The 16,283-nt window shown below is 39.5% G+C and overlaps 1 protein-coding gene across 3 annotated transcripts; it reads left to right on the top strand.

Annotated features, from left to right (window-relative positions):
• The first annotated feature begins 2,953 nt into the window (after positions 1 to 2,953).
• LOC122002740 lies at positions 2,954 to 7,370 on the top strand. Of its 3 annotated transcripts, XR_006117714.1 has the most exons (8): positions 2,954 to 3,014; positions 4,918 to 5,347; positions 5,416 to 5,619; positions 5,686 to 5,778; positions 6,269 to 6,376; positions 6,450 to 6,535; positions 6,624 to 6,945; positions 7,043 to 7,370. XR_006117714.1 is itself a non-coding variant. In XM_042558038.1 (5 exons), the coding sequence occupies exons 2-5, from the start codon at positions 5,099 to 5,101 to the stop codon at positions 6,323 to 6,325; spliced, it is 603 nt and encodes a 200-aa protein (XP_042413972.1). In that variant the 5' UTR covers positions 2,954 to 3,014; positions 4,918 to 5,098; the 3' UTR covers positions 6,326 to 6,327. The 3 variants fall into 3 exon arrangements, 2 of the variants coding, with proteins under 2 accessions (XP_042413972.1, XP_042413973.1); XM_042558038.1 differs by lacking the exons at positions 6,450 to 6,535; positions 6,624 to 6,945; positions 7,043 to 7,370 and having other exon boundaries at positions 6,269 to 6,327; XM_042558039.1 differs by lacking the exons at positions 6,450 to 6,535; positions 6,624 to 6,945; positions 7,043 to 7,370 and having other exon boundaries at positions 6,266 to 6,327.
• The last annotated feature ends 8,913 nt before the right edge of the window (positions 7,371 to 16,283 follow it).

Below are 16,283 nucleotides of genomic sequence, written 5' to 3'. Positions count from 1 at the left end.
TAAGTATTCTTTTTAGAATTTTAATTTTATTTTATTGTTTCTTGAACAATGAAATTTACTAATTATTAATGTTATCACTAAGCAGAGAACTAAAAACTGAATTGAAGAGAAGACTTCGGTATAGTCGTCGTCCAAATAATAATGAGTTGGATGATATGGTTAGAATGCAATTTGCAGAATGGTTTGCCAAACGGGTATGTTTCACATTGTAAATAATTATTAAATGGTATGATGATAGATGTGTAACGACCCAATTTTCCTTATTTCGAGTTCCAAATGTCCATAAAAATATTTGGAAATACTTTTAAAATATTCTAGAGATTTTTAGGAATTTTTAGAGTATTTTTATGTAATTTTTGGAGGTCGTTTAATAGGGTTACAAAAAGAAAGAAGTTTTGATAAAAAACGTTGAAGGTGAGATTCGAACCCACGACCTCGGGTCGGACTGACCCAAGCAAAACCAACCCAACCAGCTGAGCTACGCTCGTTTTGTTAATCGTATATGGAACGATATATATTTAAGTAATAGTTAGGAACAGTAAAATAATAGGAAATAAAATGGTTGTAGCTGGGATTCGATCCCTCAAGTTGGGCTTTAAGCAGAACGCAGCCCACCAACAGACCAACCGCGGGTTTGTTAATAAAACCCGAATCAAGTTGTATTTAAGCAATAGTTAGTTAACAGAATATTAAAGTTATAAGAAGAGAACTTAGGTTTTCCCTGTGACAAAATCTTCTCCTCTCCTCCTCTCGTGACGGCGTTTTTTTCCTCTCGGGCGAAAACAGAGACGAAGCTAGGGCTTCGTCTCCGGCGGCCGGCGAGCACCCTTCTCCGTGAGTTCTTCATACCTTTGTGATCCTCTCGTCGAGGAGAGCAAGAAGATACCAAGAGATCGTCGAGGAAGCATATATCCGAAGCCCTAGAAGCCTCCTTCTCCTTCGGTTGTAAGTCCAAGCAAATCCCGGTGAGTTGCTACTCACCTGCAGTAGGAGAGGTTTTCGGATTTTGATTGAGAGTTTTCTCTTGTCCGGTTTCTTTCAGATGTTTTGAGGTTTATGATCTTAATGGATTCGGTTTTAATCTCCTTGCTATACAAAGAGTGTAAACAGCCCTTGCATTTAGCACTGAAAGTTTTAGTTTCTGGCCACTTCAATGACCATGAACGGATTTCTGTTAAGTGGCAGTCTTAGTTCCTTTCTTACTGTATTGAGTATGAAAAGGGTTGTAATTTAGCAATTCAGTGTGGGATTCCCTGAGAGGTACGAGCATGGACAACTCTTTTGCATCAAGCATTAGTTAGTTTTATTGTTTACTTAATGAACAAGAATAGACAAGTAGTGGAATGGTTAGGTATTCTATTAAATCTTGTTTTAGGTTTACGAGTAGTTCAAGGATTATATTTTTCCTTCTTTGATTGTGGCAGCAGTAGAACCTTTTATTCCTGCCGTGAGCAGGATTAGTTTCTGATTCGATTTTTAGTTAGCAGTTCAGATTTGTATTCCTTTACTTTAAGTAGCATTCTGTTTTTTACAACATGTTTAGAAGCCCTAAAGTAGCATTCCTTGTCCTGTTTTTATAGCATGTTTAGAAGACCTAAAGTAGCATTCCTTGCTGTTTTTTTCAGTATGTTAGAAAGCTTAGAGTTTCATTCTTTTGCCCTGTTTTTACAGTGTGGTTAGAAGGCTTAAAGTTGCTTTCTTTTGTTTAGTTTATAGCATGATCAGTAAGCCCAAAGTTACTTGCTTTTACTCTATTTTTATAGCATGCAGATTTTTATAAGTAAAGTATGCAGATTTTTGATAGGCTTAATATGCAGAGTTTTGGTTAAGCTTTGCATGCAGATTTATGTTAAGCTTTGTATACAGATTTTCAATACGTAGGGTGTGTTCTAGTGCACACCAAGTGCTTGATAAAATGCTTAGCTCAGTATAATGCTACAGTAGGCATTTTAATAGCTCAGTAAATGCAGTAGAAGCATTTGAAGTAACTTATTTAGTCTTGCTTCAGCTTATATGGGACTACGGTCCAATGGGTGGGCTCCCACAGTCGCCTCTAGGTTCAGATAACCTAGTTCTAGATTCAGATAACCTAGTAAAAAGCAAGATAAGAAAATTAGCTATGAAATCAGTATTTTATTTTCAGCAATGGCACTGTACTGGAGTAGATATCCATTGGGTTGGGCTCCCACAGTCGTCCCTAGGTTTAGATAACCTAGTAAACCCTACTAGACTCGGAACTTGCAATCCCGAGTTTAGTTAGGGATGCGCGCACAGCAAGTACAATTGCCGGGCCCATCAGCAGCATGATTATTATTTTAATCTATTATGTAAATAGTTTTCAAAACTTCACAAATTAGTTATGTGAATACAAGTTAGACTCAGTTTAGCATTAATTAGTTTAGCTTAGGTATCAATTCAGTTTCTCGTTGATACACATGATAGTTTTATGATTAGCTTTACATGTTAGCTTTTTAGTTAGTTTCTTCGCTATTTATGAGCATGATTAGTTGTACATGTTTAGTATTTCAGTTAGTTTCTTCGCTATTTATGAGCATGATTATGATTAGTTGTACATGTTTAGTATTTCAGTTAGTTTCTTCGCTATTTATGAGCATGATTAGTTGTACATGTTTAGTATTTCAGTTAGTTCCTTTGCTATTTATGAGCATGATTAGCTATACATGTTTAGTATTTCAGTTAGCATGATATGATTTCTTTGCTATTCATGAGCATGAGTAGCTATACATGTTAGTTTTCCAGTTAGTTGATTTCTTGGCTATTTATGAGCATGAGTAGCTTTACATGTTAGCATTCAGTTTTAGCATGTTTTTATTTATATACATGCATATCGAGTTTTTGTGAGTAGGATAGCACTCACTAAGCTTTTAGCTTATAGATACTATTTTCCTCCTACTGCAGATAAAGGAAAAAGCTAAAGTATAAGGAAGAAGGCGACAAGGAGGTGCTGTGACGGTGTGTGATGTGTGGACTATGGAGAGATCCAGAATTAGCTGGTAAAATTGTCAAGAGTTTTCTTTTAGTTCTCTTTTAATGTTATATTGAAATTGAGTTTATTTCCGCATTTGTAGTTTGATACCTCCTATTGTTGGAGTGATATGGTTGTTTGCCATTGCTAGAGTAGTTTCATATTTTTATTGTGCTATTATACTGCGTGGTTGTGAAATTATATGTTCCAGCCGCCTGTGGCTGAGTATACATGTTATGTATCCCAGTTTGGGGTCACCGGTACAGGGAGACTCTGCCGAAATTTTTCGGTAGAGTTTCTATGTGATTTTTAATCATACCGGTTAAATAGAGTTAGTAGTCAAGTAGCGTCCACCTTTAGAGAATAGTAGTAGTGTAGAAAGGTGGGTCGTTACAAGATGTTAGATATGTTATCCTTTAAAATGTTTATATCTTAACCAAGTTGCAACTTTAATACATTACAGGTTGATCGAACAAATGATCGAATTGATGACCTAGATCTAAGGGTGCTTTCTTGCGGCCCAAATCCTGTAGCATTTAGTTACCATGGGTTCAATATAAATGGCTTTGCATTTCGTACAGTGGAATCTGAAAGCAATAAAAAAGTGCAAAATAGTGGTGTCATGGTGCAGTCAATACATGATAATGATGATCATGAATCAAATTATTATGGACGATTAATTGATGTTATCTCACTTGAATATGGAGGTCTTGGAAGAATTTTTCTTTTCCGCTGTGATTGGGTTAATATCACTACTGGAATGAAAGTTGATCCATTAGGGTTTACAATGGTGAACTTTTCATATTTGATACATACAGGAGAACGTGAAGAACATGAACCTTTTATTTTGGCTTCACAAGCTCAAATGGTTTATTATGTTCGTGATCCCAAAGAAGATGAGTGGTATTGTGTCATTCGTCACACACCAAGAGACACATACAACATGGGTGAAGAAGATGATATTGATACAATGCAGTTTACTCCTAACAACTTTTCTAATATGCAATCACTATTAGGTGATGTAAATGGAGTTGATGTTGATTTAATTAGAACTGATGTGAGGGGTTCGATAGTAGATGATATACCTAATGTGAACAATGAAAATGTTGATGAACATTTTGATTGACTTTTGATATTTACTCTAATTTTATTGTTGAATCTAGTTGATATTGTATTAGATATTTTTGTTTCATTAAAATATACTTGTCTAAAGTATTGCAATGTTTATTGCCGCTGCTGGTTATCAAACATGGAAAAAGTAATGTGGGCTTTGATGTTTTAGGATTTAAGATATCATTTCTGAAAATTTTTTATTCATATTATGTTGTTTCAAGTGTCTATTTGGGATGTAATCTAGTTAATATCAATCAATGCAAACTAAACACTATATTCTATTTCAATTTTTTTATTTTAAAATTGGGTGTAAGATACGTTTTTGGTACTATGTGAAGGAAGATGATAAATTTTCTTCTATTTTTTTGTGCATTATGTTATGGTGTAGGAATTTTTTTATGTTTTATTTTTTGGGCAATTTTATACACTTTGATTGTTTATGGTGTAGGAAATATGATTGTCATTTTTATTGTATGATAATGAAGTAAGAAATCACTGAAATATGTTTTTTGTTTAACTAATTTTTCTATATTTAAGACATAGCTAGAAATTTGTTGTATACATGACTTTTAATTGTTTACTGGTGAGTTACTCCTGCATTTCAAACTATACCTTATCAATCACCATTGAATGACATTGAGATATGGAATATTAATGTAAATTGATGATTTATCTATTGTTTAATGTTTGTATCTGCCAACATTGTTGTCTTAATTATACTTTTAATTGTCCTTTTACTTATTTATTGACTATTTTTATTGGCTTTTGTTCTATATCTATAACAATACCTTCATGTAATTTTTTAGCATTATTTTCAGGTTATTACTGGCAATGGTGAATAAAAGAAAGCAAAAGTTGATTCAAAATATCAGAGGACAAGAATTGAGAGACAATGATCTTCAAGATGAACATGAATCACATGATATAACATCAAATTCATAATTGGATACACAAAATGGTGCACTGGAACTAGATCAAAATGAGGAGTTTACTGAGGAGATGCTTACATCTCAAAGGCAACAAAATAGACGTGGGAGGACAGTGATGAGGGATGTGCATGCATTAGATCCTGATGATGTACTTGTAGTGCAATTTAATGAAAGAGGCCAGCCTTATGGGGATATACAACCAGTTCTTGCCAATTTTGTGGGTACGATCGCTAGAAATGGGAACTTGTTGCCCCTTAGTTTTCTTGATTGGAGAAAGATGCCCAAAAAACGCTTGAATGATGCATGGAGAAAAGTGACCGTAAGTTGTTAAGTGTTTAATTCCAAATTTGAATTTAATGCCTTCATATTATTTATTAATATTTATAGGCACGTTTTGATATTCCCGATCGCCATCGAGATGTTATTATGCAAATGATGGGGGCAGCATGGAGGCGATGGAGGACTGAAATCAAAGCTAAGTCTTATGATTCGAATATTCCATTGGATGAGCTTGTTTCCATTCGTCCAGTTCCTCAAAAGTTGACTCCTGAAGTTTGGGAAGCATTGTGCCATTATTGGAACACTAATGAGGTAGTAAATATATTGATTATTTTTTTTATATATGACTAGTGTCAAATTAAATGCAATTTTTTTTAGAAAATTTCAAAAATTAATCAAGAAAATGCGAAGAAAAAAAGAGGGAGTCATGCGCTGGGTCGTACAAATATTCCATCCTTGGAGCATAAATTTGTAAGTATCAAATTGTGTTTTGTTATTACAACTAAATTCACATAATCCATTTATTGTGTAGATCATGATAATCCTAAACTACTGAAGTTCTATGATTTTACTTAATATGTCATGATAGTGATCGATTATGATTGTTTTGCTACCTAATACTATAATTCCCTTTTTTGTGATTAGTTATTTATTTAATTGATAAAGAATATGATTTGATATATGTTTTGTGTTTTTCTGTACAATATTATTAATGTGATGTAATTAGTTAGAGTCGAAATTTATTTCAATTATAGAGATGTGAAGTGCCTTAAAGAAACATAAATAAAGTAATATTTCTTTGTGTGGTCTTTATGCATATTTAGTTAGAAGGTTTTCTCAATAAAATCCTTCCAATTCCTTTCATAATTCATCTCTTTGAATATTCATTCACTGATAAAAATCCATAATATTTGTTAATGTTACTTGACACTTGATCTAAAAATGATTTTTTCATAAGTAGTTTCAGGAAAAGGGGAGAAAATCTACTCGCATTGAGATAATAAAAATAAGTCGTTGAAGTAAAAAGAAAGGAGATGCTCCTGTTGATGATGAAGTGATCCGAGTTGAGGTAGTAATTTCTTTTAATTTTTCATGTTTATTTCTCAGTATTCTTCGCATTTCATCAAATATTTTTTTGATAGGCTTTACTAGATGAAGCTGTGCGGCGTCGACTTCAAGACAAGCCTGAGGGAACTCAACCTACAGAAGTGCATGAGGACGCATTTCGGTTATAATTTCTTAACATTTTTTTATTTATTTATGGTAGTTAAAGTTATTACAATTATACGATATTAAGTATTTTTTTTTTTGTGTAGTGATGTTTTTGGACCCGAACATTCTGGCCGAGTTCAATGTTTAGGTGCTGGTGCACTTCCTAGCCAAGTTTTCCCTGAGCTGTGTAAGCGCACAATCTATACACCAAGTTATCACTCTAATTCAAATATGACAGCTGAATTCAAGGAAATGCAAGAAAAAATAAAAGAAATGGAGGCACGGGAAGTACAGAGGCGAATAGAAACAGAGCAAATGATAAGGCAAATGCATGACCAACAACTTCAAAATTTTGCACATATTATGCAGAGTATGATATCCGGAGCTGTTGGGGGATCTTGTGGCCCAGAATTGTTACTGGCACAGGTAATAAAAATATTTAATATTTATTAGTAACAATTGAACAATTCAAAAATATATAAATACATGCATCATTTTAACTAATATCTTTTTTTTTTAATAGATGGCGGCTATAATGGCAGAGATTATGCAACGAAATATAGATGCTCCACCAAATGCAAAAGGAAATGATCCTACACCTCCACCACCAACAGATCCATCTAATAATTAGATAAATGTTTTAGAGAAAACTTTCTTTAAATTATGTTGCCACTTGTTAGTGCTATTGTGTTATGTTATTTTGGGGTTGCACATTTTTGTAAAAGAATTTTGTACTTGTTACTGATTGTAACGACCCACCTTCTGGGTACTGGCTGTAAGGCCGGTCGCTACAATTTATGCTAAACTATACTGTGCGGAAAGCTGGGCTAATTAAAATTTTACTCTACTAATGACGGATACAACTGATAAGAAAGGTCTAAAGACCTTCTTTGCTGGTATACATATACTAAGGAGGGGAAACTGAACATCCCAACTGAGCTACGGACTAGAAACTAAACTTCCCAACTACCTACAGACCTGCCGATCCACGCCGATCGGGCTGCTCGTTTCCCAAGCTCGACCCGGACTGAGTCAAGAGCTGGATCGGTCGGCGGACCGATCTACTGACCAAACACCGACCGATCAGTGCACTCTTGGATCGGTCGGTGGACCGATCCAGAGGATATAAGATCTTATCTCTGTCCGGACGGTGGCCGATCGATCTACACTACGATCGGCAGACCGATCGAGTTCGATTTCACGAACTCGATTTGACACTGGCGTACAAAATCTCACACAACAATTCTAAAATCAATGGAAATACATTCTAACAACTATTAACCAACATTCTAACATAATTACTAACAAACTAAACCTGGCATACTACATAGTGCATGGTTTACTATTTCATAACACTTAACAACCAAAACTGAATAATGAAACTAAAACGCAAAGTGCTAATACTGAAGTAAAACTGTTTAGATCCCAAAGATCTTTATTCCAACTCCTTCCCACACACATCTTGATAGCATTGCCCTCCAACCTCACCACTGATCCACTTTTCCCTTACCTTTATCTGCGATAAGAAAAGTAGTATCTATAAGCTAAAAGCTTAGTAAGAAACCATCTACCTACAAAACATGTAACGATGCAAATATGATTTTAAATCATGTTGTTTGAACATATCTGGATATATTGAATAAACTAAGCATGGCATGACATATAAACATACAATCATGGCATATCTAAAGTGAACATAAAATCATCATATTGTATCAGGGAAAAACTAAGCTGATACTAAGAACTGAACTACGCTAATATTGATCTCATGCTAGAACTGTATGAATTCACGAACTAATTTCGAAAGGTTGAAAACCATATACATATAGTAAGTGAAAATACTAAACATGTCGCTAGGGCCCGGCATCTCTAACTAGACCCGGGGTTGCAAGTCCCGAATTTAATAGAGCTACTAGGTTATCTAAACCTAGGGACCGACTATGGGAGCCCAGCCCAATGGATATCTAATCCAGTACAGTGCCAACTGAAAAGTAAAATACTGAGTATAGCTAAACTATTCTAAATTGCTGTTTCTAGGTTATCTGAACCTAGAGGCGACTGTGGGAGCCCACCCATTGGACCGTAGTCCCATATAAGCTAGAATAAACTGATTTACTAATTTAGATGCTTCTAATGCATTCAACTGTGCTAATAAAAATGCCTAAGTTGCATTCTTTTCTAATCTGGTTATTTAATCGAACACCTAGTGTGCTTTAACTCTCCTCTCTATTAGGAAGACTACCTTTAGGCACCTAACAGCATCTAAACCTCCAACTGAAAGAGAAAATATGTGTCCGGCCCATCTAAAGGTACTCACTAAATCCCTAAACCTGCGAGGAGGGTTAAATACACCCTATGTGTCGAAAACATACGCATATAACTAAACTAATGCACAGGAAATCACACGGTAGCTATTATACTGCAGGTGAGGGGTTTCTTACCTTGTGTGCTAGATTTCTTACAAATCTAATCGCTAGAAATTCCGATGGAGGTGCCCCTTTCGAGAAACTTCTCGCGTCTATACGTTCCTCTCGCGAAGGAGTGCGCCCTCGTGTCGAAATCGTCGCCGGAAAGTGCCCTTGGGGCCCTAGAGAAAGAACCCTAGGTCTTCCTTGGTGTGGCGCCGAAAGAAGGAGGAAGAAAAGGGAGAGGTGGCGTGAGAGGGTTTCGGTGGAGAAGGATGTGCCGAACCAAAATAAAATAAACCAAACCCTCTTTAAGTTTCCTATTTATATTAAGTGGGTATTTTGGCCCCACTCAAGTATAATTATATTTGGTTCTCCTTTCTCTCAGCACGGCCCTGCTGGGTTCACTGGTTACTAAGGCTAACTAAAGGTTTAGCGGACCCGAGAGGTCCCGAGTTCGATTCCCGTTGAAGCCTTTTTATTCTTCTAATTATTTTTGCTATTTCCGCTACTCGAAAAATTCCGGAAAAATATCTAAAAATTCCCGAAAAATCGTAGAATATTTATAATGCAAGTTTGAGAATTTTCGGGCGTTACAATCCCCCATACCTTATAAAAAGTTCATCCTCAAACTTAGAACAATTCTGGGTACTTCTGTCTCTTCCATCTCCCAAGTTGCCTCTTCTGGTGGTGTGACTATGCCAAATGACTTTGACTAATGGTACTTCCTTGTTCATGATTTCTTAAGCCTATTATCGAATAGTGACTATCATATTGAGGTCTTGGCGGATCTGTCTGGGGGCTCGATCACTGGTGGCATCAGGGTATGCTTCTTGACGTAGAGACATGAAATCGTTGTGGACGGTGACATTTCACGGGTAGCTCTAGCTCATATGCTACCTTGTCCACTCTTCTGGCGATAAGGTATGGTCCCATATCCGGGACTTAGCTTGCCCTTCTTCCCAAAACGATTACTCCTTCATGGGAGCTACTCGAGAACACCGAATCCCCAACTTAAAACTCTAAGGGTCTCTGGTGTATCGGTAGCTTTATGGTGGCTCAATTTCTATCCTCTGGCGGATCTGCAGTATAGGCTGTGGTATCTGCTACTAGATATGTCTCAAGCTCTAGTTCCTTCTGTTCACCACTCTCATACCAACAGATTGGAGATCTACCTCCGCCCATAGAGAACCTCGTAAGGTGCCATGCCGATAGTGACTGATAATTGTTGTTGTATGCAAATTCGCTAAGCTCAAATATTTGCACCAACTTCCTTGAAATCTAGGGCCTGCTCGGAGCATATCTTGAGCACCGTTTACTTGCTGTCGACCATCCGCTCACGGATGGAATCTTGTCTTGAACTTTAACCGTGATCTTGTTGTACACTCCCGGAAGTGTGATGTAAATCTGTCTCTCGAAATAATGGTACGTGGGACTCCATGAAGTCGGCGATCTCACGGAGATCTGGTGAGCTAGCTTCTCCATGGAGTAGGATATCTTGATAGCTAAAAAGTGGGCTGATTTAGTCAACATCGACTATTACCCGGATGGCGTCAAACCATTCGTGGTTCCGGGCGGTCCACTATGAAATCCATAGAGATATCCTCCACTTCCATTCGGAATCTGTATAGGCTGCAGAACTCCTCCTGAGGCCTTGACCCTCGGACAGGTGAGGCGGATGCTAACATATCTGGTGATGTCTCGCTTTCCCGGGCCACCAAAACGTTTCTTCAGCCTTGATACATTTTGGTGGAACTGGATGCATCGCATAGGGAGTCCTGTGAGCCTCATCTAAAATCATCTCCGTAGTTCCTCCCGATATGGAACACAGTGCATCACTAAAATACAACACCTCTATTGGACACTCAATTCTCTACTTTACGGTTACGCTAGCCCTTGCTTGATTTTCTGAATTTCAGGGTCTGCGCTGATTGAATATCACCAAGCAAGGTAGACTCTAAGGTCATAGTAGAGAGCCAACGATGAGTTCAAGACCGAAATCTACGATCTCCTTCTGTAGGGACGGTAGAGATAATAAGGTAGCACTGGACTTTCTGCTAAGTGCATCTGCTACCTTATTTGCTTTCCCTGGATGGTAGAGGATGTCTATATCGTAGTCTTTGACCAGCTCTAACCATCTGTGCTGTCGCATATCGATCCTTCGAGTGAAGAAGTACTTCAGACTCCGATGATCAGTATACACTCTGCTTGAGCTCCATATAAGTAATGTCTCCAATTTTGAGAGTGAACACTCTGCTGCGAGCTCAAGGTCATGAGTAGGGTAATTCTTCTCATAATCCTTGAGTTGTCTCGAGGCATAGGATCACCTTCTTGCATCAGAACTGCTTCTAATCCCATTTAGAGCATCACTATAGATGTCAAGGCTGGTGTTGTCTGGTAGAGCCAAAATGGGAACCTTGGTCAATCTCCTTTTCATTTCATTGGCATTCTCCTGATCCTCTGTCCTTGATACTTTTCTTTACGGTAAGAGCTCGGTGGGAGGCTATCTGGAGAAGTCCTCTACAAACTTTCTGAATATCCTGCTAATCCGAAAGCTCCCGATTTCTTTGGCGTTCTTAGGTCTCTTCCAGTTACTTCTATCTTGCTAGGATCTACCATAATACCATCCTTTGAGATGATGTGACCCGGGAAGGACACATGATCTAACCAAATTCACATTTCGTGAACTTAGCGTATAACCGGTTACTGAAGTGTCTGATACTAGTTTGGTGCTCAGATGTTCTTCTGAGTTCTCGAATAGATAAGAATGTCATCGATAAACACAATAACAAACTTATCTAAATACTCCTGAATACTCTGTTCATGTGATCCATGTATGGAGCATTGGTCACGCTGAAGGGCATGACTACGAACTCGTAGTGTCCGTATCGTTACGAATCTTGTCTTGGGTATATCCTTCTTTAACCTTCACATTGATAACTGATCGAGATCTATCTTGAGAACACTGCTTTGCTCCCTTGGTCGAACAGGTCATCGATTCTGGGAAGGGGATACCTGTTCTTGATCATGACTTGGTTCAGTGATATGTAGTCTATGCACAGTCGCATGCTTCCATCCTTCTTCTTCACGAACAATACAGGCGCTCCCCATGGTGAATGACTCGGGCGTATGAAACCCTTGTCAAGCAGCTCCTGTAGTTGCTCCTGAAGTTCCTTCAATTCCGCTGGAGCCATGCGATAAGGCGCTTTGGAGATAGGATTTGTACCGGGAATGAGCTCTATCTCAAAGTCGATCTCCCTGTCTGGTGCTAAGGCTGGTAACTCCTCAGGGAAGACTGCTGGGTAGTCACACACGACTCGAACCTCTGCTAGCTGTTGGTTCTTGTCCTGGCTGGCGTTGACTACGTGTGCTAGGAATCCTGTACATCCTGAATCCGTGCCTTCATAGCTGAGAGAAACTTCTTGGCCTTTCTCTTTGGTTCCCAGTATTCAAATTGCTTTGCCGCTTGGTTGGAAGATAACTTTACATTTACGGCACTCTATGGTAGCACCGTGTCGATCGGGAAGTCCATTCCAAAGATAACGTCATAGTCGGTCATTTCTAGCACTATCGGATCACAAAAGAGCTCTCTGCTTGCTATGATGACCATTGCTCTAAGCCGTGTGTGGATGCCATGATCTCTCGAAGGTAGTCTTGGTCAGCATCCGAGTACCTCGGGGTATTTCTAATTTTTGGTGAACATCCACGGCTATATATGAATGAGTTGCCCAGTATCAAATAGAATAGTAGCACTATATCTGTAAAATGTTAATCGACCTGTGACAACTGTCGAGGCATTAGCTACGTCCTCTCCGGTGAGTGAGTAGATCCTCGCGTTCGCCATGGCTGAGGGGGCTTCTAATTTGCCCTGGGTGATAAGTGGACCTTCTAGGCGGCTGCGTCGATATAATGGTGGGTGGCTGCATCTTGAATCTGTGTGGTAGGGAGGCCGGTCTTGTTCGGGCACTGCTTGGTCATGTGCCCTTCTTGTCCACATTCAAAGCATCCTCGTGTGCCCTTGCGACAAACCCCTGGGTGGAATTTTCCACAAGTAGCACACTTTGGATAACTGGGTCGCTTGCTAGATGGTCCTCCGTTTGGGTCACTCCCTGATTTGCGCTTGCTGTTGGAGTTCCCTTTCAAGTTAGAGTTGTGGCCTTGCTGTTTCTAAGTGTGAGAGTTTCCTTGGCCTTTGGACTCTGAGGAGACTTGCTTATGCTGCTTTATGCTGTTCTGGTAATGCTCTGTGGTCAAGGCACTGCTCACTAACTCCTCTGTGGTTTGTGGCCCACTATGCCACGTTCACTGCTATCTCTGGCCTCAGCATCTTGAGCATCAACCGGATTTGTTCCTTTTCTGTGCTGACTAGCTCTGGGCATAGACGAGCCAACCTGTTGAATTTCTTCACGGCTTCCTCAACTGATAGGTTGCCCTGACGAAACTCAGTGAACTCGTCGTAGTGGCAGTTTGTAACCCGTATGTGAAAGAACTTCTCGAAGAATTCTTTCGAAGTCGACCATGACATCCGGTTCCTTTGGGCGCTTCGTTCGATTCTTTCCCACCACATGCGTCGTCTCTGTCGAGTGAAGGAGGCACACTTCACCTTCTCGTGTTACGGCCAGTCCAGAAGCTCTCCAGTGTTTTGAACCAGCTTGTGCATCCCATGGTTCACTAGTGCATGAGAAGTTCTCTGGCTTGACTCGCTGCCACTGGATCGGATAGGCTTCCTTTCTTGACTCAGTTGCTGGGGCTGCTGGCTCTTGGTGCTGTAGGCTGAGCTGGTGGAACCTCTAAGACTACCGGAGTCGTCAAATTCGGTTCTGGGGTGACTGTGGGGGTACTCTGCTGATTAGCCTTTAAGGTGGCTATTTCCTGTTGCTATTCAGCTAGTTGCTGCTATAACTGAGCCACTAATGCTGTAAGATCTGGAGGAGGCACTGAACTACCTGCCTCATGCTAGGGCTCAGTAGCTGGTGTCCTTCTAGCTGGGCGTCCTCGTGCCATTTCTAAAGACATGGAGGACAGGACATGCATAACTAATACAATTATAATTGTATAACTATTGCTATCATGCTATATACTATCACATACTAACATGCATCAGATATCTATAAACATGAGATATAACAAGAAAGCAAGGAACATAAATAAAGTAGAGGTATTCTTACTTGGAAGCTGCAGGTTCAATGCTGATGTGTGTGTAGGCAGTATGGAACACTGCTCTGATACCACTCTGTAATGACCCACCTTCTGGGTACTGGCTGTAAGGCCGGTCCCTACAATTTATGCTAAACTATACTGTGCGGAAAGCTGGGCTAATTAAAATTTTACTCTACTAATGACGGATACAACTGATAAAAAAGGTCTAAAGACCTTCTTTGCAGGTATACATATACTAAGGAGGGGAAACTGAACATCCCAACTGAGCTAGGGACTAGAAACTAAACTTCCCAACTACCTACTGAGACTGATCGATCCACCCGATCGGATAGATTACGTTCCCCAGCGGATCGGTGGCGAGACCGATCCAGTGTGGGTGGATCGATCGGCGACCGATCAGTGTGGGCTGGATCGGTCGTCGATCGGTATGTCTGATCGGTCGGTGACCGATCCAGCACCAAACACGGAACTCGCTCTTGTATCGTCTTTGGATCGGTCGGTGACCGATCCGTGATACTGTAGCATACTATATCTGTCCGGATCGGTCGGTGGCCGATCCGGACAATCTACACTCGATCGGTCAGGCGATCGGAGTTGATTCACCACGAACTCGATTTGACACTTTGGCGTGCCAAAATCTCACACAACAATTCTAAAATCAATGGAAATACATTCTAACAACTATTAACCAACATTCTAACATAATTACTAACAAACTAAACCCGGCATACTACATAGTGCATGGTTTACTATTTCATAACACTTAACAACCAAAATTGAATAATGAAACTAAAAACGCAAAGTGCTAATACTGAAGTAAAACTGTTTAGATCCCAAAGATCTTTATTCCAACTCCTGCCCACACACATCTTGATAGCATTGCCCTCCAGCCTCCGCTACTGATCCACTTTTCCTTTACCTTTATCTGCAGTATAAGAAAAGTAGTATCTATAAGCTAAAAAGCTTAGTAAGAAACCATCTACCTCACAAAACATGCAACGATGCAAATATGATTTTAAATCATGCTGTTTAAAACATATGCTGGATATACTGAATAAACTAAGCATGGCATGGCATATAAGCATACAATCATGGCATATCTAAAGCTAAACATAAAGTCATCATGCATATTCACAAGGAAAAAGTAAGCTGATACTAAGAACTGAGCTACGCTAATACTGATCTACTGCTAGAACTGTACTGAATTCACGAACTAATTTCTGAAAGGTTGAAAACCATATACATATAGTAAGTGAAAATACTAAACATGCTGCTGAGGGGCCCGGCAACTGTACGTGCTATGCGCGCATCTCTAACTAGACCCGGGGTTGCAAGTCCCGAATTTAGTAGAGCTACTAGGTTATCTAAACCTAGGGACCGACTATGGGAGCCCAGCCCAATGGATATCTAATCCAGTACAGTGCCAACTGAAAAGTAAAATACTGAGTATAGCTAAACTGTTCTAAATTGTTGTTTCTAGGTTATCTGAACCTAGAGCTAGGTTGTCTGAACCTAGAGGCGACTGTGGGAGCCCACCCATTGGACCGTAGTCCCATATAAGCTAGAATAAATTGATTTACTAATTTAGATGCTTCTAATGCATTCAACTGTGCTAATAAAAATGCCTAAGTTGCATTCTTTTCTAATCTGGTTATTTAATTGAACACCTAGTGTGCTTTAACTCTCCTCTCTATTAGGAAGACTACCTTTAGGCACCCAACAGCATCTAAACCTCCAACTGAAAGAGAAAAGATGTGTCCAGCCCATCTAAAGGTACTCACTAAATCCCTAAACCTGCGAGGAGGGTTAAATACACCCTATGTGTCGGAAACATACGCATATAACTAAACTAATGCACAGGAAATCACACGGTAGCTATTATACTGCAGGTGAGGGGTTTCTTACCTTGTGTGCTAGATTTCTTACAAATCTAATCGCTAGAAATTCCGATGGAGGTGCCCCTTTCGAGAAACTTCTCGCGTCTATGCGTTCCTCTCGCGAAGGAGTGCGCCCTCGTGTCGAAATCGTCGCCGGAAAGTGCCCTTGGGGCCCTAGAGAAAGAACCCTAGGTCTTCCTTGGTGTGGCGCCGAAAGAAGGAGGAAGAAAAGGGAGAGGTGGCGTGAGAGGGTTTCGGTGGAGAAGGATGTGCCGAACCAAAATAAAATAAACCAAACCCTCTTTAAGTTTCCTATTTATAT

The sequence above is a fragment of the Zingiber officinale genome, chromosome 7A (assembly GCF_018446385.1).
Source record: "Zingiber officinale cultivar Zhangliang chromosome 7A, Zo_v1.1, whole genome shotgun sequence".
Lineage (NCBI taxonomy): Eukaryota > Viridiplantae > Streptophyta > Magnoliopsida > Zingiberales > Zingiberaceae > Zingiber > Zingiber officinale.
The sequence above is the reverse complement of the archived record's forward strand: the minus strand, read 5'-3'. Positions and strand labels throughout refer to the sequence as shown.

Excerpts from the sequence above, each read along its gene's own strand:
- LOC122002740 (XM_042558038.1), top strand. The coding sequence starts at position 5,099 with ATGCTTACATCTCAAAGGCAACAAAATAGACGTGGGAGGACAGTGATG. Across the intron at positions 5,620-5,685 it reads ATTATTGGAACACTAATGAG|AAAATTTCAAAAATTAATCA; the intron begins GTAGTAAATATA and ends AATTTTTTTTAG. Across the intron at positions 5,779-6,268 it reads CATCCTTGGAGCATAAATTT|TTTCAGGAAAAGGGGAGAAA; the intron begins GTAAGTATCAAA and ends TTTCATAAGTAG.